This window comes from Molothrus aeneus, chromosome 2 (assembly GCF_037042795.1).
Source record: "Molothrus aeneus isolate 106 chromosome 2, BPBGC_Maene_1.0, whole genome shotgun sequence".
NCBI lineage: Eukaryota > Metazoa > Chordata > Aves > Passeriformes > Icteridae > Molothrus > Molothrus aeneus.
Window position 1 is genome coordinate 29085778 of NC_089647.1, and position 24310 is coordinate 29110087.

Below are 24310 nucleotides of genomic sequence, written 5' to 3' on the forward strand. Positions count from 1 at the left end.
CCTGTCGCACACGAGCGGCTCCGCACCCTCCCTTCCAGCCCGTCTCCCGCAGGCACCCGCGCCAAAGCCATCGTGGAACGGCGTGTCCCGACCTGAGCGAGGCAAGAGCGGCTGCTGTTCCGCAGGGGCAGTGGGGACCGGCTTCAAATCCTCCTTCAGCTCCAGGACTTTCTGCCGAGAGAGCACCGAGCGCAGTTAGTGCGCGCCTGCCCCTCGCTCCCGCCCGATCCCCACCTCCGAGCCCGCAGGGGTGGGAGCGGGGGCTGGGACGGGGGAGCGGGCGGGTCAGCCTCCCGGCTCGGCATCGTCGCCGCCGCCAAGTCGCACAGAAAAAAAGTTGGCGAGGAGCGGCTCCGGGGTGGGCCCGCGGGGCTCCCCCTTGCCGGTCCCGCGGCGGCGGGGAGAGGCGAACAATGCCGGGCCGGGCGGGCGGCCGGGAGGGGATGGAATGGGATGGGATGGAATGGGATGGGAGCGGGGGGGCAGCCGGGCCGGCGGGAGCGGAGGCACAAAGCGCACACTCACCTGAGGAGCGCGGCGCGGCCGGCGGGACGGCGAGCCCGGGCGGCGGCGGGGCGGGGGGGGCGGCCGGGCAGGAGTTTGGGAGGAAAAGGGAGGGTTTTTATTTCCCCTGGAGTTTGAAAGGAGGAAGTGAGGAATGTGAGGAATGAGAGTTGGTATGAAATGAAGGCGGCCGAGGGAGGGAGGGACTGCCGGCTAAGGCCGGGGCTGGGACGGGGCTGGGAGGGGACTGGCGGGGGGCGGGGGACAGCCAGGAGAAGGGCCGAGGCGGAGTTGGGAACAAAACCCAGCGGGGCCGGGCGCTCCTCGGCCGGGGGCCGTGTGTGACCGGGGCGGAGGGAACGCGGGCAATGGCCGGAAGAGGGGCCCGCGGGGGCGGGGGAAGGAAACTCCGGGCGGGCGGCCGGGAGCGGGGGAAGGGGGCGGCTCGGCAGCGCCAGGAGCGGGCGGGACGCCGCCGCCGCCTCCAGGAATCGAGAGCAGCCACGGCGCCCGGCGCGGGAGAACTTGGAGTGAGCGGCCCGGACGGGCCGGCCTCGGATCCCCGGGAACGCCGCCGCTTGCCTGGTGCTTTCCCTGGGGCCATGGGCCAAGCGCCCGTGAAGGCGCTTCGGCCCCGGGGTCAGCCCCGCGCTGCCCGGGCAGGGACGCGGCTCCCGGGCTCCCCCCGGCGCGCCAGGCGCGGCCCGGCGGCTGCGGAGCCCCTCAGAGAGCGGCCGTGATTCCCAGCCAGCACCGCCGAGCCACTGCGGAACAAACAGCCCCAGCCCGACAAAGTACTCGCCCACCCACCCGCAAAGCGGTGTCTCCCCGTGGCTTTTCTCAGTCTCACGTCGGAGCTGCTCCTTTCCTACCTGTTCATACAGGAATGCCAGCGTGCTGCGCTAGAAAATGCCGATATGAGACTGAGAATCGCACGAGGGTTGAAGAGCCACATCCCCAAAACAAAAGCAGAGGAAACACCAGCAAGTTTAAGTAAATGTAGCTACGTCCTAGCAGCAGCTCGGGGAATGCAGCTGCATCAGCAAACCAAACTTTTCCACGGCTCCGGCAAGTGATTTTGCCACAGGTGGCTGGAACTACCTGTGAAGAGTTATAACATAGTTGGCTTTCTTTAAAACATCACTATATCGAAGAAACTGAGGGTTTTTTGTAGGAACCCAAAGCTAAAAAAGTTCCTAACTCTTTCAAATTGCAGTGAAAATTGCAGAGCCCTGGAAACAGGTCCTAAATGTGTCCTAAGGCCTCAGAAACAAGATGGCAAAACCCATGACTTTCATAAAAATAAGATTTTTTGATACAACTGTAGAAATGAAGAGTATATACAATATAAATAAGATGATGTCACAACATTCAGTGAAATGATTTTCGGGGTGTGTGTTTTGTTGTTTTTTTATATAAAGCCCTTTAGTCACCGTTTCTATTAAGATATATTTAAAAAGCTATATTTTCTATTAAGATGTATTTTAAAAAACACTATGTATATGAAAGGTAATTCACTTCTCACCATATATATTCAGTGGGAATTCTAGGCCAGGTCTCATAATTATGTGGCTAACATTGTTTTGCTCCTATTTCCTTGCCAAACCAACACAGCTCAAAGAGAAGGAATTGAAACCTATTCCTTCCTGTGAATCATCACACAAATTGTTTGGAGGACTTCAGTCAGTTGCAGATGGAAATTCACTCAGGAGAATACAGGTTTTTTAGTGGTGGGTTGTTTGGGTTTTTTTACTGGACATAATGCAGAGCTAAACAATTCTGCTTAGAACAGAAAGCTGAGAGAGCTGGGCAAAGTTATCAGATTAATTCCCCAACCCTATTTGTACTCTCTCAGTATGATTTTCTTAAGGAGTTTTCAAAATAAAGCCGTTTTTTCCCCCCATAGTAAATTACTATTACTTTCCCTATAATAAACAGAGGGCTCAATTCAATTAAGCTTTAAAAAAAATCCTTTGTTTTCTCCAAAATTTTCAGCTGTTTTGTTGTGGACAGTGCAATGGGTTGCCTTGTATGGAGATGTTAATTGAATCAAATTAAATTATCAAAAATTTCAGCTTCTGGAATATATTCACCCACTTATGAATACATAAATTGAACGTTAAATTGAACATTCTAAATTGAATGTTAAATTACCATAGCTTATGGTTACCATAGCCTTTACCTTAAAGCATGTTGGTGAAGTTAGTCTGCTTCTGGATCTTTCTCCCATTTTGGAACAGAAGAAGTGACCTCCACCTTCCAGGGAGGAAATAATAATTCTATATAGAACACCTTGAGGGATGCAATGAGAAAACAGAAACTATAGAGTGTACAGTTCAAAAGATGCAAGAGTTAACACTGGCACAGGATCTCTGCCTTCTTTCCTGGCAGGGGTTTCAGTCATTGCCACCTCACAGTGGCAGCTGGTTGTTTTCCCTGTTAGTAAGGGAGCCCTTACACATCAGTGTTGCTTTCCTACTCTTTTTCATAACTGTATGCTGGGCCAAATCTCTTGGCCCTAGGATTACTTAAGGGACTTTCTTAGTTCTGAACTAGTTCCAAACTGCAGTTAGGTAAAACAGTTTGATCCTGTGGCAAAGATGAGATTCCTGACTCTGCGAAAGAAGGAATCTGTCCATAGCTCTGTTTCACGGGACTACAACACAAACTCTTAACTCAACTTGTAAATCACAGGGAAGGGTTTTGCTTGTCTTCTGTATCAGGAACAGGAAACTTAATTCAATGTCATCTGAGAGATTTACAGAGCTGTTAATCCCAGCAAGTAGAGGAGCATATTAATTAATTATTAGTATAGGTATAATAATTATACTAACAGCAGCAAAACATCCTGTCCTACTGCTACCAAATTCAGCAGTAAAACTTCAATGAGAGTGAGACAGCCCTAAAAGCACAAGAAATAATTCACTGTCTTTTATGTTTGTAAGCCCAAGAGCCTATAACAGCCTAAGAGCCATTGCCATCTGCTAGGCTTGCCTTTAGGACTCCAGTTTAACCATTTAATATGCTTTTTTAAGATCTTGCTGGGATTTCTAGCATGCTACATTTGCACGTATTCAACTAATATTACTGTGTTAAGAACAAGTGCCCAGTCATGTTTCCCACTTAATTTTCTCTTCCCTTTAGGGCTAATTTGGCTCAGATGGAAATAGTGGAAAAAACAGAGGTGCTTGAAGAATAGGGCTTGCATGTTGAGAGCTGTGCCAGTTTTTGATTATCAGATCCATCATATCTCCTCTTATTGAGGTTCATACATCTCTCAGTGGAAATAGGAAAATATAACCACTTCAACTTGATGTTTTTCCTAGCCTTGTATGACTTCAGTATCTGATTCAGAAAACATTAACTTATGTGCTTCAACAGTTGAATGGGTTCAGATGGAAGGTGGGACAATGCAGTAAGGACCAGCTCAAATGCCCTAGCTGGATGCTGGGAAAAACATTAGAAACATGGGGCAGAGAAATTTAACTAGCTTAAACAATCAAATAGAAACCAAGAACTACAGCAATACCTGATGATATTTGGGGAGGGAGGGGATAAAAGTATTAGAGAGACTACCCTTACATTTATTCCCAGATTTCCAAGTGTATGGGAAAAATATCCAACACCACAAAGAATGGGAACTGAGAATTACAAAGGAAAAGAGTAAGAAGAAAATTATGATATTCAAGAAATAGAAAGAAACTGAGGTAATAAGTCACAGACAAGGAACAAAGTACACCCACAAGTGACAGCAAATTAAAAATATTAATTTAGAATTAAAGACTTTTCAATATATAAATTAGTTTATTTTCATTTAGATATAAAAGTTATAAATACAATTAATGTAAAACAGTATCTGATAAAGATGACTGAATCAGTTCATCTGTCTGCATAATTTGACTGAGGGGCCGTGACATGATCATTTGATGTCAAGAAATAGCTTGAAGAGTCACTGCTGACAAGGCTAATTAAATAAAAGGATGCTTTCTGGGCACACAGAAAATCATCTTGAATCAGAAATTAGCATCCTACCTTCAGGTCACCCCAAAATAACATAAGGCAATTTCTTTCACACATTCCTAGTCAGAAAAATAATCAGACAGGTACACAAACTGACTTCCTTTCCTGGATGGGCAGAGGGAATGCAGACCTATCAGCCAAGACTTCAGGAGAGCACAGTTGGAAAGCACTGCCAGGTCTCATCCTCAGCCTGATGAGCAGGAAGGCACAAAACAGATCCATCAGCATTCAAGTTCTCTTCACAGACTGCTTTTCTGATAAGATCATCTCAAGGAAATATCTCAGCAGCTACTGAAAAATGCTCATCTGAAAGATACAAGAGCTGGACTTCTCAGCCTCAATTCATTATTTTACAGTTAAATACAGCATTTACTTTGTGACTATGATCATTATTCTTTCTGGCATTATCAGAAAACGTCTTCACAAAGTTTTGTTAGTTTGAAAGCACAAGTGATATCTACCATTGCAAAGATTCCAGAGACCAAAAGCAATATATCTGCTCTTTGCAGCTTGAAACAGAGTTTGTATGCTGACAAGGACAATATCCAAAGCTGGAGAACACCTAATTCTTGTCTCAGTAGAGGGACAGACTTCTCCAAACTATTCACTATTGTGAATATGGGTAATAGGCAAGAAGCAGGCAAGACAGTAATATTCTGTGCGTCAGTACACAGAAGATGTGTGCACTGAGGCCTCCAGGCCACACTGTGCTGCAATCCACTCTGGTGAGTTAAGGCCACATGAATCAAGTGTTCCATGCTGTGACACAGTCTCCATACTGTACATCCAGTATTAAAAATGGAACATTGGAAGGACACATTGCAGAGCCTTGTGATACAATTACAATAAACTTACCAATGCCTTTGAAAATACCTGTAATCTCTTTTTGAGGTAACTCCTTATAGGCAGGTTAAAATTATTTATACAAAATCTACTTTAATATGTCATGCCTTGAGATAATCTCACATTAAAAAAAAAATAAAATTGGTCACAAACGTATACCTAAAAATGTAGCAAATTTCATGAACAATGGCATAATTAAAACATTTTTCATCAGTTTACAGTCTAGATTCAACCAATCAGAACACTGCTTTTCAGAAGTGGTACTGTATATTGTTACAATACTATTTTCTGCCAAATTCAGCCAGATTCTATCATCTATTCAGTCTCATTTTTCACATGGTTAGAAGTAACAGAAGTAGCAATGAATTTAATATCACCCACTGAAAAGGGAGTGTTTCAGATTTGATTGTTCTTAGTTTGGTAAAAAGACTGTCAAGGGATGGAGAGAAATTAGAATACTGAAAGGGAAATGGAGTATCAGTCTTAGCAGACAATCATTCCACAGAGTAAAAGTGTTGTATTAGAGCCAATTCCAGCTGTTCTCTTTTTTTCTGAGTTCATTTGCTTAGGAACTCTTGAGTAGCATCATCTCCCAGGCTTTGTGGAAGCTTCAAAGTAAATGAACATTTTGCCATTATTTTTCTAATTCTAACTGCAAGGAGCTCCAAAAAGTGGGCTTAGCCCACTCTCATGCAGCATCTGTAAATAAGGATTCTAAAAGCAGAATCAACACCAATGACAGAAACATCACCTAGATTTCTTGCTCTTCTACAGTCCATACAGAGGTTGCTCCCAAGGTGGTCTGCTGTCAACTCCCACAATGCTCTGAAGGCTGGAATTGGTTTTCTAATAAGCCTGCAGAAGTCTGTCCTCCATTTCCCTTCCAATACGCTCTTCATTGCTACACCTGCAACTCTTACAAGATGTAGGGGTGGGAGTGAGTTCCATGTTTCATGTCTGTTGTCCCTCACTCACAGACCAATTTACTGTCAAAGCTGGAGAGTCCAATAGCAAAAGCCTGAAGAGCACAGAGAGGGTAATTATAGTCCAGAGTGAACACATCTTCTGCTACACGACCAAACTGCATCACGATGTAGTCAGCTGGGGAGAAAAGACATTCAGAGATGAACAATTTCACAGTGAAGCAAAAGAAAAAAATAAACCACAAAAAAAAAAAAAAAAAAAAAAAAAAAAGCAGCAAAACAAAACCCAACCACAAACTCTCCCCACATCTGCCAGTCCCAAATATATGTGGTTGGTCTATCCATCCTTTCTCACCAGAGTGGCCTTGAAATCTGTCCTCTAGAGTGACTGTGCTATTCTAGAGATTTTTCTTCTCAGAACCAAAGCTCAAACCACTCTTTTACTAGTCTGAAGTCCTGTATTAGACCTTGTCTTTCACTTCAGGAAGCTTTCACTTGGCCCCTCTTTTGCTGCAGTTATGGACAGCAGAGTCTGCATCCACCCCAGAAAAAAAGGAGGCCTTATATAATTTTCCTGACAGCTCAGAAGTCCCCAGTAATCACGAACTAGCTTCCTTTACCCAGTTTCCCTCCTCTAGGAAGGGTGTCCTATTCCTCCCAATCCTCATGAAATAAATAGGTTCTCCCTGTTTAAGTAAGTCCCACACACTCTCCACCAGACTTACGGTCATTGTCATGGACAATCTGGAAGTTCTTCACTGAGGCCTGAGTGACCCTCCCATGGAAGTTCAAAACATAGGATTGAGTGTCATCATTCCAGACTGGAGCCTTGTTGTGCAATTCAATGAGGTTCTCTAAATTTTTGTTTTGCCATTTTGACAGCAGACCCTCATGCTCCTGTTCAGAAGAAAGAAATACATTTATCAGATTTGGAATGTCTCTGCCTCTGAGTACCACCTCTCTTGTGTGTGCACTCTGTCACTTCATTCCCTGTTTAATGAAACACACTGATATCACTTAAACTCAGTCCTACTGAATACTTTCTGCAAGTACCAGGAAGATACTTTCAGAGATTCCCAGTCCAAGCATTCTTTTCACTCAATAAAGTAAAAAGAGTGATAGGGAAGGAAGTGTGTGTACAGGAAAGGGAGTAATTCAGAGTCCACAGATAATTGCCATCCTGCTGGCATGAATTACTTCTGAGTCTCATAATCTTTCTCTGATCCTGTTGCATCCAGTTTCCATTTCTAACACTGCAAACTTTGAAATAAAAGAAAATAATCCACAATTAACTGCATAGTGCCAGGCCCTGAGGTGCTTCAGTAGAAAGTCCAAAGGTTGCAGTAGAATGTAAGATTAAATGTCATCCTATTGGGTCTAATGAGTGATGCCCAGTATGAAAATCAGAGACAAATAAAACCAAGAACATACAAAAAGTAAGTAAACCAGCATATTAAATTTGACAAACAATGAATTACAAGGAGATTCAGATTGTAGTGAAACATGACATATGATTTAATTTTAAAAGTTCTGCAAGAAATAAAATCAAAACGATATATGTTAAAACTTTGAAGAAAAAGAGTCCAAGCTTAAGGCACTAATAGGAAAAAATGCTCAGAAAACAACCTGTTGTGGAGGTCTGACTGATATGGCTATAGTATGTGCTTCAGTGTTATACAAAGATACCATAGCAGATTTTTGAGGATAACCTAAATAAAACTTCCTGTTCAGTTTAGTTACTTTTTAGTTTTATCTTTATTTACTTTTTAAAAATGCAAAACAAACCCCTAAGAACTGGCACCAACTGCACCAAGTGCATTTAGATTTAGGGGAGAAAATTTAAGGCAGGTCCATGGAAACATTACTGTACTAATAGGAGAGATGGCAACACCAACTCAAAGACAATGAATAAATGAGCACTTCCAGACACAATTTTTCTGACCATTCACAAGAATTAAATCTCTTTTCTGGGCTGTCATGACTCTCTATTTCCATTCTTTAAGATTTTTTTTCTCTGACCTCAGGAAACATGTTCTTGTCCTACTTATATCTACTCTCAACATGGCTGCAAATACCACTTTCTAGCTTAAAACACTGACCATGCCTTTCAGTTGGTACCTTTTCTTTCTGCCTTTTGGTCTTCTCTCACCAAACATAAAACCCACATTAGGGAACCTCACAATTTTCATCACATACCTTAACATACCTTCAGATACTTCTTCTGCAAGCTTTTAGCTCTAACGCCTCTCATATCTATGAGAAATCCTCACTAAATAGTCACAACAAAACTCTGTCTTCTCCTCATCCCTCCTTCTTCCTCAAGAATCCTCCTTTTCTGCTGCTTCTACAAAAAAAGCTAACAGCATTCTGATCAAAAATGTATTTATTCCCTTGTTATTGCACCAGCAGTACCTAATCTGTCTATTGCCTATCTGTCACAATCCACATCCTGGTTAAGAATGCGAGCTCCTGGGAGAAGCAAGCGTGTCCAGTGTTCATCCAGCCCTCAGCACAACAGGGTCTCACCATGAGGGCAGCTTGTAGGTGCAACAGGAACAAGGGAGAGAGAAGTAAATCATATTTAGGCTGCCCAGAGGACCCGTAAGGATACAAATACCATTCAGAAAGCTGCAGATTAGGCAGAAGGCAAGAAAAAATTAATCAACACATTTAGGCGACATTGTATTTATTCTCCAGGAGACTTGCTAAAGCCCTGGCCCCTAAAAGCCCCGACTGTCAGCCACACCCAGGCCTCTACAGGGAAGTTTTAACCTCTTCCTTCAATCTGAAACATGACCAAACTTCATAACTCACATTTCGTGGACGGATTGGAATTCGCTTATGATTCATGTTCATTCCTGGAATGATCACAGACATTTTTCTGGGACCCTTAAATCCTAAGATATTAGTTTCCTGAAAGACAAGGAAAGCCATTATTTTCAGTAAATGAGATACTTCACCTCACAGAAAGAAAGACAGCAAAACTTGTATCACCATTTGTACTAGTTATCAGAAGTTTGCTGGCTACAACTGTAGCATCAGTTACATATTTGCAACTGTGTTTAATCAGTGAGAATTGCTTTCTCTTCCTTTCTCATTGAGAGAACAATGTTAGGAGATATGCATGGTATAAACTAATTTGGAGTGCATTTCTTACCTACTAAAACATTTACAACAAAATTATACAAATGCAATTTCCAGGCATAAGTTTTTTGCACCTGAGGCAGTAATGTGTTGAAATATTGCTAGTGAACAAGCCTTAACTATGACAGAAAGTAAAATATCTTTGACTTGACTCTGTGTTGTCTGTATATCACCAGTTAGTCTAAAATGTTTCTAAACAATGAATGACATTTTTCTTCAGGTGCTGTTATTTGTGTTTAGGAACACACCTACAATTTTCTCTCAAATCATACTGTTTAAGAACAAACCCAGGAAGGGAAGTATTCAGCAACTATCCAAGCCTCAATCTTAAGCAGATTTTTCCAGAGTACTGAAGAAGACTGCTCCAAGTGGCTTGAGTACAAAAAGCAAAGGAAAGAAGTCCTAGTGTTCTCAAGCCATTCATTTAAGAGTATCAGCCAAAATCCAAGGGTCCATTTAAAGTGTTCTGTAACAATATCCGTGATAACCTTTAAAATTCTCAAAGACCAATTAAAAGACAGAATCTTTTAGAAGTACTGAATTGATTGACAGGAGTGATACAGCTTCTCCTAACACATTAATGCATTTTGCAGACACAGACAAAGGTCTTTGGAGTTACAACCTCTATTACGTCACTTCAAAAAATCTAGGGGCATGTATAAGAATGAGGGTACTGATTTTATTAATATTTAAACTTTAAAAACTCCTTATATATAAAAGTTCAGAATTCTGAAAAGCTGACCTTATATTAACTGTCTGTGCTCATTCTAGCACCTTGCTGTGTCCAGCTAGGTAGGAAACTGAAGAATACTATATACAAAGAAAATATCTCTTAATACTTCTGTAAACAGGCTAGTACTGGAATTTATCACATCAATTTCTTCCCAAGAAGATTAAGATTTGTGATAGTGCCATTAAGATGAAGAGCAAAAGCAAAAAATCAAGACACTGCTCCAGTAGGCTAATGCATCTTTAAGCTTCTGTAAGAAAAGTAAAAACACCTGAGAGAAAAATAAAAATCCTTACACTTCACAGCAATTGTTTTGTAGAGAACCTCAAATTTTACTCAAACTGTAGGACTGGAATACAAAACAATGTGACATGAGAATTCTCATGTAATTCTGTAGTCTCCACAAGTGCCTCCTTACTCTGAATCCTATACTGAGGTGATTCACAAGAGCAGAAGAACATCTCTAAAACAGAGCTAGAGTGAATCACAATTTACCCTGGAACCACATCCTTACCACCAACAAGGCGCTACTGAAATAATACCAGTTCCCTCCTATGCCTCAAAATGCCTTTGGTTTTGCACAAACTAATTCTGTTTCACTGGGTACTCCCAGTTCCTTCTTAGGGTCTACCAGATACCAGCTGGGCCAGAGGCAGCTGAGTCTGGCTCCAAGTAAAGCATGTGTGACTGGCCACACACTGAATTGGCCAGATAGGAAGGCCATAAGGATGTTCATTTAGGAGTTTCTCCTGCTCCTGACATTGGGTTTTTTTTTTCATTAAACTCGTAAGAATTTATCTGTGAGGTCTCTGTCTCTTGTTGTATCTGGTTGAAATTGGTCACTTAGTTCCAAAGTTAAGTGGAGGAGGCTGGCAGCAGCACGATTTTGCAAGCTGTGTTTCCTCGGTAACCAGGCACAAAGAACGGGGCAAAAGGGAGAGGCAGTACTTACATAACAAATAGCTGCGAGCTCCTGTCTTGTATGAGCCTTTTCCACTAGACTCTGTGCCTTGACTGGGTTAACACCATGGTCATAGACTGTAAATTTGGTTCCCATGAGGTTTGACCTAATGTCAGGTTATGGAAAAACACAGAAAGAGAGGCATCTGTAGAAAATTTTGTCATCTTCTGAAAGTATTTGTACAACATAGCAAAAACACACATCTGCCATCTGAATCTTCCCTGCTGCCAGCTCAGTAAGGAGCTTCTGTGACATGCCCATGTGAGCCTGTAACCTATCCTGGAGAAGCACCTAGACAATTTCTGCTCTGAGTTGCCAGAGTGAACGGTAATGCTGAAGAAGGTTGCCAACCCAAGTGAATACAGATTACATGGAGCAGAACAACACAAGTTCATTCTCTCTGAATTTAAACCAGATTGCCAGTCATAAACATAACTCAGTTAAAATCCTATCTCAACTGTCTGTAGTTTTCATCTGTGGTTCTCACCTGAGTTTTCCAATGAAACTTTCCCCTTTCCGAGATAAATCAGTTGGATCAACTGATATGAGGTAATTGGATGTTTTGCTCTTCTTTCTTTTTCTCCCTGCAAGAAGGAATGTCTGGAAAAACAAAACTTTGATCAAGACTGGTGCTTTGTAAGAATGCAGAGGCATTGCTATCCAAATTGTTATCTCTCCATTTCCTGTATGCACTCCCTTTTTTGTTCTGTGCTAGTATTAGTGTCTCCACAATTTTGTTCTCTTCCAAAGTGCCCAGCCTGAAATCCTCTCTCTCCATCAGCTCACTTGGCAGTGTAGATTTAATGCAAATGTCCTTTCTAGTCTTCCCTCCTTTTCTTCTGCAGCAACTCAGTATTCCTGCTCTTTTTTTAGATTGAACATTTTTATTCTTTTTCAAATTCATTTTTCACTGTATTATGGCTTTTAAATCACAATAAAATGCTAATTACTTGCTAATTCCCTCCTTAGTGCCTTGGCCAAATATATGCTGTCTTCATCTGCATGATGACTGTTCTCCGCTACAGGTCTCTTATCAAAAGCTCTCCCTTGCACCAAACACATTTTTTGGTAGGAGTACAATAGCCAAGATAATGTGTGCTGCTTCCAATACCTTTTTGTTGTCATCCCTTTCCAGGTGCATGTAGTAAGTAGGGAAGAGCCCCCGGTCCATTCCCTTTTTATCTCTAGTGATTCGACACTTGACACTAATTCCACGGGGTGCAGGGCGCAATGCAAAATCCTCCAAGTTCTCTACTTCTCCCAGCTGTGCATCTGCCTGAGGGGATGGACTACAGGAAGCACCTGTTTCCTATGGGAAGAAGCATCATATTAGCAAATTAATATCAGATCAGAGACTCCGGTATTCCACAAGAAAATTGTGGTTTTTTGAAACATAAGATGTCTCCAGAAGATACTGGGAAAAGGAAGGTTAAACAAGATACCACCTGTATTTTCTCAGAAGAAAGCAGCTGAAGTTTTACTCTGAGGAAAGACTAGGTGTCCAAGGGGAAAAGAGAAAAAGTACCCATTAAGCAGACACGAGTGATTTGCTAGAAAGGGACAAATGGGATGAGATGCTGTAAATATTCTAAGTAAAGAGCCTCTTTGCTTTTAGAACTTCAAACGCTGTGGAAAATAAGAGTAGGATAAAGCAGGACTGATGGATGCTGCAGTAAGACAGGCTGGGATTTTGTGACTGAAATGAGTGCTGAGATTATGTTTGTTCAGAACAGTAGCAGAAATGGAGTCAGCTGCTGGTGGAACCATATCAACTAAATGTTGGAAGAGCCTTAGAACAATGTGTATAGTCAGGATGCACAGAGTAATCAAAGGAATTTAAATTCTAATGGAAATCTGGTACAGGTCATAAATGTAATTTTTTTTAGAGGTAGCTGAATCCTGTGAATTGTAGCACACAAGAGATTCTTTTTTGACTGGGCCTTCAAGATGAAGTTGCAGGTTTATCCCCATTTCCAGCTACAGCCAGTAAGAAACCTGAGTGAATAGCACAGATACACATACGTAGATTTGAAATTCACTGGAGGGTCTCACCCCTTTCTCCACTCCCGCACCCAGCACCCTGTATCTCCAGCACTTTGCACCCACAGCCCAGTCTCCCAAGAAGCTGACACCCAGCCATCTTGCACTATTAGTGCAGAGCATCATACACACAGTCACCTCACAAATACACTCAGGTGCATCTCCCACACCATGGACTTTGAAGGGTGTCCAGGATCCATGCTCAAACCCCATTCAGACCCTGTGTCTTCCTGATGCTGGTCTCTTCCAACTCACTGGCTAGTCCAGGACATAATTTGTCAACATATGTATGTATGTGTGTATCTGTATCACACACACACAAACACTTTCACACAAGAAATAGAAGTGAGTTGGACATGCTGAAGTAATCAAGGCACAAGGCTTGGGCAGACAATCATACTGTTCTGAAGTTGTTTACATATATCTGATGCCTTTTACCCCCTTTAATCCCTGTCTTCCCATGCTTATTACTCCCTGATCCACCTTGATACCCTTCTTTTCCCTCTTAAGTTTCTTCCCCCAAACATGCCATATGATGTTTTTCCAATCCCAGCATTCTCTGTTCCATTCCAAAATTCTGTTCCTCTTTGTATTCCACAATACAAACCTTCAGAAAGAAATCCCTCTTATGTTTGCATGGCATTTCAGAGCTTCTCTGAGTCATTTTGGTGAATTTTGCAGAGACAATGGCCCAGTCTGTCTCCTTTAGGGGTGATAGTGCTGACTCACTGTGTTCCCATATTCTCTGATTAGGCTCCCTAGGATCCTCCACCCACAATTGTTCCTCTGATCATTGCTAAGTCTTTATGTTTAACTCAGTGTCCCTTCAGTCAGAGAGCCCGACAATCTTGACCTTAGTCTGCTTTCAGGGAATAATATTGCTGGCTACTGTACTTGCAGCTACCGTATTTTAACCCAGTGCTCCAGGGGTTATCACTAAAATCAGGCACGTGCCCAGTGCTTATCAGAAATGGATTTCAAGACACTTACTGCAAAAGACTTCTCGCTGGATGCAGAACTAGGCCTCTCAGATTCAGGGTTTGGTGAATAAGATACTGGTCTCTTAGTAGCTTCTTCCTCTTCTGTGTCCTCCTCATCAAAATTCAAACTGCCTGAAATTCCTGTCAGAATACAGGATTTAAGCATGTAATCTCTGAAAGTAGGTGTCACGAGTTCACGGCATCACGAATTCATATATGATTCTTGAATACCTATTCACAGTCCTAATTTCTGCTTTTTCAACTGATGATTCTTAATTTCTGTTTCAACTGCTGATTTTCTTCATGTGCTGTATCTCTTCCTGAGCCTTGCAATTCAAATTCCTACTGATATTTTGCAGCAGTCACTGTGCAGATGATTAAGCAGCTGTCAGGCATTTATTAATATGGATTTTACTTGATATTCCATGACATAATATATTGCTTAGTTTATGTTGTCAGTGAACTAATTTTGCATATTTTCATGCAGAAAAGTCCTCCATGTCTTAAGAGCAACAATAATAAAAGGAAATCCAGATCAATATGCTGACACCTATCCCATAAATTGGACTCTGTACAGTTTACAACCTTTACCACTTTCCCTCAGTCTTGTCCCTGAAACAGGGTATGTCAATTTTTCAGTAAGAGCCCCTCCTGTTCTAACATTGATCAGATCCATAAATACTAATAATTACTTGATTTCTGAAACTGAAGAACAGACTGAGAAGTTTCAGGACTTATTTAATCTTAACCTAAGCACAGTCATGTAGACATGACTGTGGGTATATAACTAAAATAACTCTGCATAAAGACATTTATGAAGAAGTTCTGTACACATCACTATTTGGTGTGTCCTTCCACTTGGAACTGCAACATCAATTGGTCATTAGGAAGAAGTTCTTCTTAAGGGTGACTGGGAGTTGGAAAGAGCTGCCCAGGGAGGTCAGGGAGGTGGTGGAGCTACTATCCCTGGAGGTGTTTAAGGAGAGACTGGATGTGGCCCTTAGTGCCACTGTCTAGGTGACAAAGTGGTGTTAGGTCATAGGTTGGACTCAATGACCTCAAAGGTCTTTTCCAACCAAACTGATGCTGTGCATCCGAGATTTTGTTCTGTGATTCTTTTCTTTAATTTGGCTGTAGAAAGGAAATTTATCTAAATCATTACAGACAGTGAACACAACCTGCTTAACAGAATAATTTTATGAGAACATATATTATTAACAATGCTCTGACATGGCACTGCAAAGGGGCACTGCTGGAAGTCTCAGATAAAACAGAAAAATCCAGTCTTAACAACCTGTCAGTAAACTTCCTAAGGGACATTTGGGAAGAGGAAAGGCGTTGACCCTGGTACTCCAGCCAATTTCAAAATTCTCTGTTTATATTCTACCTCCACTAATTTCCCCTGAAGTTACTAGATATTCTCTCCTCTTTCCTTTTCCAACTCTTGTGCAATATTGCTATCTGTAGGCGAGCAGCTGTGCCATCTGAAAACTGGATGACAATACCTCTGAATGTATTAGTACCTCAATACCTGCAGTGTATGGGAAACATTCTGGGAGACAAGCTCTGCAAAGTAAAAACAAGCTGTATACTAAATTAAACACTAGCCATTATTTTACTGCAAAGTGCTTAGACTGCATGCAACAAAAAAAGGTTTCCTGTAGTACTGGCAGCAACTTAAGATACTTGGCAGACAGAGCTTGACACTCCACTAGGAAATTACTCAATGGGATATCATTATTGAATATATAACTCGAAAACCACTGATTGCGACAGCCTCTGACTCAGAAAAAAACACCTTTCCTGTTAGTCTCCTAAAGAGTTAAATCATGGCATTTACTGAAGGGTCCTGCTGTTGTGAAAATATTCAAGCATCTTATCAAGATATAACATATCTGCAATAAAAACACCCCAAACTTTAGCAAAATGTGGTATAGCATTTTGTCAGCAATTTCCTTGGAAAGACCAGAATACAGCACATTAAGAAACCTTTAAAATATAACTGGTATGGTTAAAATAATATCAGGAAAAGGAACTGCAGCACTGCATTTCCACCTGCTATAGAATCTAGTAGCTCTTTTAAAAGTGATATCCTACAGACATTTGTTTCATGATTCCTCATTTTTTAATGCCACTGAAATAAAGTTATAGAAGTAGAAAAGCCCCAAAAAAGACATTTACCCATTATTAACTCTTACCTCTTTTCTGTAATATTTCTTGCAGATCTGGCTTGCTTGCTGTGTCTGTTCCAGCCTCTCCATCATTTTCCTTATCTGCATTGTCTTCTGGTTTGGTAGATCCAACAGACAGAGTTTGGAGATTGGTCCCCAAATCCTGAACTTCTGATTTCAGGAAAGCAGCTGGTCCATCAATGCCTGCAGGACAAAATGAAACAAAAATTCCTACATCTATTTTTTTATGGCCAAAGGTGCACCCCAGGATGGTGGCTATTCTCATCCTCCCTTCCTCTAGCATCTCTTTAAAGTATTAAATATACTTGTTCATTTTTTTTCAGAAGGCTTGGGAGGAGTCAGGCCTGACTCTGGTACAGAATGCCTATTACTTTAAACATATCAGTTTCTCCCTATTTAAATATAGTGATCTTATTTACCTTTTTACAAGGGCTTAAGCAATTAAAACCAGTTGTACTTGTCATGCATATTGATAGTTTTCAATTTATTTACAGACATCTCCCTTATTTTCTTTTCCTTCACGTTGTTTGTTTGCTCTTATGCCAGTGAGTACTCTACAGTGAACACCACAAATCAATCTGATAAAAGTATCTACAGCCATAGACATAAAAAAACCCTCTATCTTTTTGTTAGAATGAAATTTTCATGTTTAAATCATACAACACAGCTGTGCACCACACTTGGTGACAGCATCTTGATGTCAGGGCCTGGCATAACACCTAATATATAGCACATAATACCTAAATGGAGCTCCAGCTTTGGATTTCTTGTTTTCCCAGTGTCTTCCTTCTTAAAACTCTACTGCTTTATCTAGGCATTGCACTTCTGACATGCTTACTGCATGCTTACTTACATATCACGTCTTATCAGGACTTGCTTGCACTGAGGAAGCCTCAGAACTATGAAAGGTAGTGAATGAGCAGTTAAGTTTTCATTTGAGTCTTATTGAAGACTTCTACCTTAAAAGTTATACCTATCTTATCTCTCATTCTCTTCTTGACTTCAAAGTGTCTTTTAACAGAAGCTTTCTTACACCTGATTTTACTGATTTTAGACATATAAATGCTACCACAAATACCACCACTTTCCTTCCCATCCTATGATCCTGAAAGGTACCTGGAGAACAAGAAAAATATTCAAAGACTACATTGAACAAGAACAAGAAAAATATACAAGAGAGAAGGCATAACATAGTTCCAACTGTGATCTTCAAACCAGGTAACACCCCTTGTTTGGAGGTTTAAAATTCTACTGTGCATATTAATTTGCTATCAATACAAGGCTTGTATTATAACACCCTGCAATAGCACACATCTCAAAGCCTTAGAATGTTTCCTATTACATTCTTGATAGGCTGATGGGATCCTGGCTCTCATAAACAACTTCCTGACACTTCCACTGGAATGTAAGGATTTCATTGCTGCTCTTTTCAACCCCTTGTAACATAGGAGTCCTCCTAAGGCTCTCACTACTGCATTTCTTTTCCCTCCTAAATTAATGGTCACTATTCTACTGCAATGTTTTGAGACCACCAAGTCATTGCCTTTGGCCCTGATAGCATTTTGTGCTTGTGACTTTGTGGACCACTATAACCTGTCATGTTTCAGTTGTCTCAATGAAGCCCACAAAAAAGAACAGATGAGGTAAAAACCATCAAGAGCCTAACACAGTGTTCACAACACTTCTTGTTTGCTTTCTCCACTTTATCATTCAGTCAAATGCAATCTTGAAGTGGAGTATCCATGACACCATAAGGAAACACCATACAAGCAATCACTACTGAATTATTTTCTTTATCTTACAGCTTTAGAAGATTATTTTACTTTTGATTTGTATGTCCCCACCTTTATAGAAGTTGCCAGCCCATTTCTACAGTTCTTCTAGCCTAAAACAAGGGGGAGATTACTCAAGGGTACATGAAGATTTACAGCTGTCACAAAAATCAAGGTGAAGTTTTTGCTTGCTCTCACAGTTTAGTATTGCTCAACCATACTGTACTACAATTCAACTTTTGTATATAGAAAAGTATGTAATCAATCTTATCACTTGACCCCTACCACAGCAATGTAAGCACCCATCTGTGACATAAAGCATGCACTGGGATTTTGGAGAACCCTGTTGCAATCAGGTTGATTATTTACCATGTAAAACAACATCATTGTGGACAGGGGTAGGAGTTTCTACTAAAGGAGTCTGCTCCTCGCACCCTTTGGGCTTTGACCTGCGTGGCTTGGCCTCAGGATTTGGCTGCACCATCAACGGATCGAGACGTTTCTTCCTCTGCTTCTTCTCTAGAAGGGCTCTCTGGAATAAAGAAAAGCAGGAAACAGAGATGAGTAACTACATCTAGAGAGGCAGAATCTGCGGCTCAGCCACTGGCAATGACATGTCCCTGGTCAGAATGTCAAATAAACCTGAAATATTCTTGCAAGCTCTTACAAAAATCTAACACACAGATATCACCATGGTTTTGGAGTGAGATACTGACTTTGATTCTCCATGAGAGGTTGACATGGATACCTCCTTATTTTCTGACCTATCTTGAGACTACCAGTTAAATCCTTTCAGCCAGTCTCAGTTGCAGCAATTCTTAACACAAATAGACAATTTCAGCAGTCATCCATAACCCAGTATGAAACAGTCAGGACTTGCAAAGGAAAAGGTTTTTTATCTCAAAAGCTATCACCTTATAGGGAAAACTTAAGCCAAATAGTTCTCAGAAACCAATGCTGAGAGATAGAGAAAGAGACTTAAGGTGAAGAGATAAATAAATAACAGTAATTAAAATAGGAATGACCCACTAAAAAGAAATTTTACCTACCTTGCAAAATTTTTCCATATAATTCAGGACTGAAAGGAAAGACTGGTAAGTCCAAATGCTAAAAATGAAAACATTATTTCTCCAAGATACATATACATTTGATACTTAAGATTTCCTACTCAACAAGAACAGAAACAACTTCTAGACTTAAATCAAGGCAAAATGGGACATGATGCCATTTTAGACAGACCTGCTTAGTCCTTAAAAACAAAGGTGATGCATGAAGAAGGAAAAATCACATTCTAATATCCTGCACCATTATGCAAACAACATGCAAGCTCCTTACAGTAGATGCAGTTTATCCATAGCTGTCTCTTAGGTACCTGAACACCCCTGAAGAAGATTGTTTTTGATGACAGAAACCATTTGTCCATGAAATTATTTTTAGTTTTGATGCAGTACCAGATAAACAATTCATCAGTACCAACAACACAATCCACTTGAGACACAGACATTTTTGGAGCCCTATTCTCTCCCATTATTCTTTTTCTCTTGTTGGTTTTTCCCTCTACTATTACTCTTTTTATCTCAAGTGAGTTTTGTTTCTCAGGCAACCTCTCCCTGAGGAATTCCAACATAACACAACCCTTGATTCTTTATTTTGTCTGTTTTTTTCACTTATCTAAAAGAAAAAAACCCAAAAACCCAAAAACCCAACCACCCACAACCAAACATACAAAACCTCAAATACAACAAACAAACAAAATACCTTGAAACAAAATTACTTTTATTTAAACTCAGAATTACCCTTTGAAGACTGGACTGCAGTACAGGTAGTGTTTGCTACTGCAGAATTATTTGCAAAGATTATCCTGCAGAGCAAAAATTACACAGAATTCCAAAGAGATTATAACATTTGTCTAGAATAAGAAAAGAAAAATAAGCAGTAAAGTCAAATTCTTAGAAATTGCTAATTACAGATGTGTTTTCTAGGAAGGTAGTCAGACCTTTCAGAAGAATTTACATTGGTTTGTGTTGCTCGTTCCTTTTTTAAATTAAAGCTGAGGAAAGGTTAAATAAGTCATGATAGTTTATAATTCTCCAAAGGAGAGAGGAAAGACAACAGTCAAAACATTATACTCAGAATAAGAATTTGAGAAAAATTGTTGTCAAGGCTTCTCTACCTGACAAGTAAACAGGCAAGGAAGAAAAAACCAAAACCCCTAAAAACCAGCAAAACACAAAACAGTCACAACCTAAAGCCAGTAAGAAAATTAGAAAACACACAGCTACTGTTAGAATGTAAAATTGAATTTGGGATCAACACCAGATATAGTAGTTTTGAGAGTTATTTAGTGTATTATTCTATTAGATAAGCTTTTTTTAAACATTTCACTGCTAAATTTTAATTATTATTCTTATACACTGTGTTACATCAAAGAGTTTCTTGGACTTGCCAATCCAATAGGATCAGCTTATATCAAAACAGTTTACTGCTGATAGATGTGACTGATCTTCCTTTCTTGCAAGAACCACAGGACAACCAAAGTGACAAAACTTGATAGTAACTTAATTTTTTTTAAAAGGCTTCTCTTTACCACTTTGCATACTGAGATGGAAAAAATATGTGCAAGTCCACTGTCAGGACAGCAAACAGTAGTTCATTTTCTCTCCATACGGTGGCAGAGCAGCCTGCCCTTCAGTACGATGTATTCCCGGCTGTATTCCACTCAGGAAGTAAAAAAAGGAAACTGCTATTTTGTTTCATTTTGTCTACTAATTAGCCTTTTCCTTCAGCTCTGTGTTACAGTAAAAATCCATTTAATATCACTACATAAAATGTAGATACTTCATGAACAGGACAGCAGAACACAAAACCCATCAAATAAATAACAAACACTAATTATCATTATTTGCTTGGGATTTTGTGTGCTCCATGCATTAAATACTTGCAGAAACACCTTAGAAAACCATAACATCAGAGTGTAGGATGACTAGAGGATCACAAACCACCAGCTCCTGTTCAAATGATCTTCAAAGAAGTCACATGAGAATATCTAGTGTATTATTAAGGTAACTAGTTTAGTATTCTCTTTCTCCAGCTGTGATGGCAGGAGGCTGATATACAGGAAAGTTCCAACCACTCCAGCCTTGAAGGTGCAATCCTGTGCTGCTTATTAGTTGGTACAGTCCTAAGCCTAGCAGGCTATGCAGGATGGATCCTGGTTAGGGAACATCCTCTCCTCTTCCAGCTGCCCCTTAGCTCATGCTGGGGCAGCAGTGACAATGGCAGCGATGGTGGCATCAGTGAAACTCCACGTCAAGAGCCGTGCGCCACCCCAGGTGCATTCAGAAACACGCCAGGCTTCGTGCTCCCGCTGCACAGGGAGATGGCAGCATTGCACTCGGAGCTGCAGGCGCCTGAGAAAACTCAAAAATCTTCTACTAATGAGGAAATAAGCACTGCCTGAGCAACCACACCCTCTTGCCTCAAGGAAAAGGCAGTAGTCCAGGAGAAAAAAGCATCCTGGCAGGCAGAGCTGGCCCACAGATGAAACTTGATGTCATGCACTATTATAAATAATATTTTACTGCAATTACAGGGTTTCCAAACCCATCATAAAGATGGATGGACAGGCATGGCTCTGCTATGGCTTATTCCAGATTCTCTGTATGACCAGAGATTCTATATATGATCCTGCTGGATTAAAACATTTTGCATTTTTAAAATTTCAATTCCTATAATTGTTTATGACAAATTAAGCAAGGCATCAGCTACAACCAGCAGTGAGTCCATCATATTTGGTAGTGATCTCCTATCGACTTTTGTTTCTTCAGAAGGCACAGTACTATTCATGTAAAAGTAAACCTTAAAATTAATATCCAAAACCTAATTCTAAAATCCTAAATTAGAGATTGTCAGCACTTCTCAAGAAATCTCATTTGCAAAGGGCAAGGAGTTAAAGTATATTTAGTGACATTTTCTAGATGTTTCTTTTGTAGATGATTGCAATCTCAACCAAATCCAAGAAAGATGGAAACAAATTTGCAAAAGGAAACAAATTATTTAAACGGACTTCTTCATGGTGCAACTGACAGCTGCTCTGAGGGAATTCCACCCAGCCCAGCTGGCGTTTTTGGAGGAATAGCCATGCATCCCCATGGCAAGGCCTGACACTAAGCAAATCACAGTACCCAGCACTAGGACACAGTGATTATTACCAGCTTACGACCCAAGACCAGTACTAAACCAGACCCTGAGGTTCATCACCAAGCAATCAGACCACCCTTAGTTTTGAAATTTCTTACCAAATGGCATTTGACACTAAATGCTCTTTTATAATTTATTTAAATTAATTCGATTTTTAAATAAATTGTTTGTTTTTAAACAAGTGTCATTTGATAGTGTACAGATAAAGGACTACTGTAGCTTCCACAAATATGACCAAAGATAAATTTTACCTCTTGACTCTGAAGTGTTTTAGATAAATGCCTATATAGACCCAATAATGTTGATAATAAATTCAGTGCCTGAAGTCAAAGCCTAGCATACTCAGACTACAAATAATGACCAGGTTCTGGTAAAGAGGATTATTACCCACTGCAACAGATCCCTGAAGACTGTTGTGTCTGGACTCAAAGATGCTAGCTGAGAAAATGCCTTCCTAAAAACCATACTTTAATTTAAACAAGATGAGTTTAATGCAAGACAGTGATCTGTGGTCCATGTGAAATGGCCAGCTAGAGAATCATGAGTCTCACATTGTCTAATCTATTTACAAGCATTTGAAATTTCACAGAGAAAGAATATTAAGGATGGATACTTAATTGCTTTGAAGAATATGGTACTTCAGAAACTGAGACCAATATCCTAATAATTGACCCATGCTTGGCTGTAAATATTTTCATTGTAGGAAACAAAAAAAAGGTCAAAAAGGCTGGAAATCCTTTTCAACAGCAGTGTTAAAGAGATCATTCTATTGGTCAGTGAAACCATTCCTTTGATGCCTAAAATGGATAATTCCCTGCAGTCTTCCCATCTTTTGATTTATTCCTGCTTTCTAGTGATTCAATCCCAATTAAATAAGAGAACACATGAAAAATAAATTAATCAAACACACCAAATCTACAAGCCATGGAAAGGTTGACTTGAACTAATGAAAACCATGAAAATCTTTGAAGTTCATTAGACCAACCATTTTTAGCACTTCACCCCCATTTCTCAAGTCTTTAGAGGGCTGTTTGATTTTCTGTATTTATCTTTACCAGCTTCAGCACTATCATTTACCTGATTCTGCAGTTTCAGCTGTCGTAGTTTCATGCTTTCATCCTCAAAGATGCTGGAAAAGCAAAATAAACCAATCAATTAATTATTGCTATTAAACAGTTCACATTACAAGAACATAGGATATTTTCAGACAACAACTTCATCATCAAGACTTAAAACTGACTGTTAGACATGACTTCCATCTCACATGAAGACCAAGTCACAAGGTATTAAAAATAAAACACCATATTCTGTCGTAAATAAGACTGAACTCTGTTTTAGTCCCCTTACTAAACCTTTCTGGAAAGATTTTGAAAGCACCAAAGGCTTCATTACTGGTAGACAGATTACAAACCTCTATTGAGGTGGGGCTAGGAGACAGTTTACACCTGAAGGCATGACACAGTTCAAATCAATTCAGTAAAGTCCCTGCTCCTTCATTGGATACCCAATTCCAAATGAATTCAGTTTTGTCTTGGAGTCAAACCTACATAATTTTCTCTTCCTGCCAGATGTTCAGTTAACTACAGTTAATACCTGAGAAAATCTGTGTTTGCAACATCTGACATTAATTCCTAAAGGTAAAAAAATAATTATTTCCCTATTTCAGTATTTTATAGATAACTCTGATTTTTTGTTCCAACTTGTGTTCCATATAGACTTCCTATTTCCTTTTGTATGATAGTGAATTATTCCATAAAATGCAATTTAAAGCAGTTAACCCCACAAAGGGGAAATGTTAATTGACTATTAAGCACATACTCTGCTGACCACAGTTGTGCTCTTTCCTTCAAAACAGTTTTGACAAAGACCTCTCTGGAAGTAAGAAAACATCAGGAAGAAGGTACTTAATGTGGGAAACAGACAAACATTATATATTTTATTAATAGCGTGCAGAGAAGTAGGGCAAGCCACAATTTCAATTTAAACAGGAAATTCTCTGTC

General features: G+C 40.3%; 1 protein-coding gene across 1 annotated transcript in view; it reads right to left on the reverse strand.

Annotated features, from left to right (window-relative positions):
• Window positions 1-4285: 4285 nt before the first annotated feature.
• Window positions 4286-24310, reverse strand: part of TULP3 (TUB like protein 3) — a 32431-nt gene continuing 12406 nt past the window's right edge. The window contains exons 2-11 of the mRNA XM_066572250.1: window positions 23387-23438; window positions 18479-18641; window positions 16344-16520; window positions 14156-14286; window positions 12237-12434; window positions 11613-11725; window positions 11117-11231; window positions 9105-9203; window positions 7016-7187; window positions 4286-6468 (exon numbers count right to left, since the gene is read on the reverse strand). Of these exons, the coding sequence (XP_066428347.1) occupies window positions 6335-6468; window positions 7016-7187; window positions 9105-9203; window positions 11117-11231; window positions 11613-11725; window positions 12237-12434; window positions 14156-14286; window positions 16344-16520; window positions 18479-18641; window positions 23387-23438 (1354 nt within the window). The 3' untranslated portion in view covers window positions 4286-6334. The remainder of the gene's footprint in view (window positions 6469-7015; window positions 7188-9104; window positions 9204-11116; window positions 11232-11612; window positions 11726-12236; window positions 12435-14155; window positions 14287-16343; window positions 16521-18478; window positions 18642-23386; window positions 23439-24310) is intronic.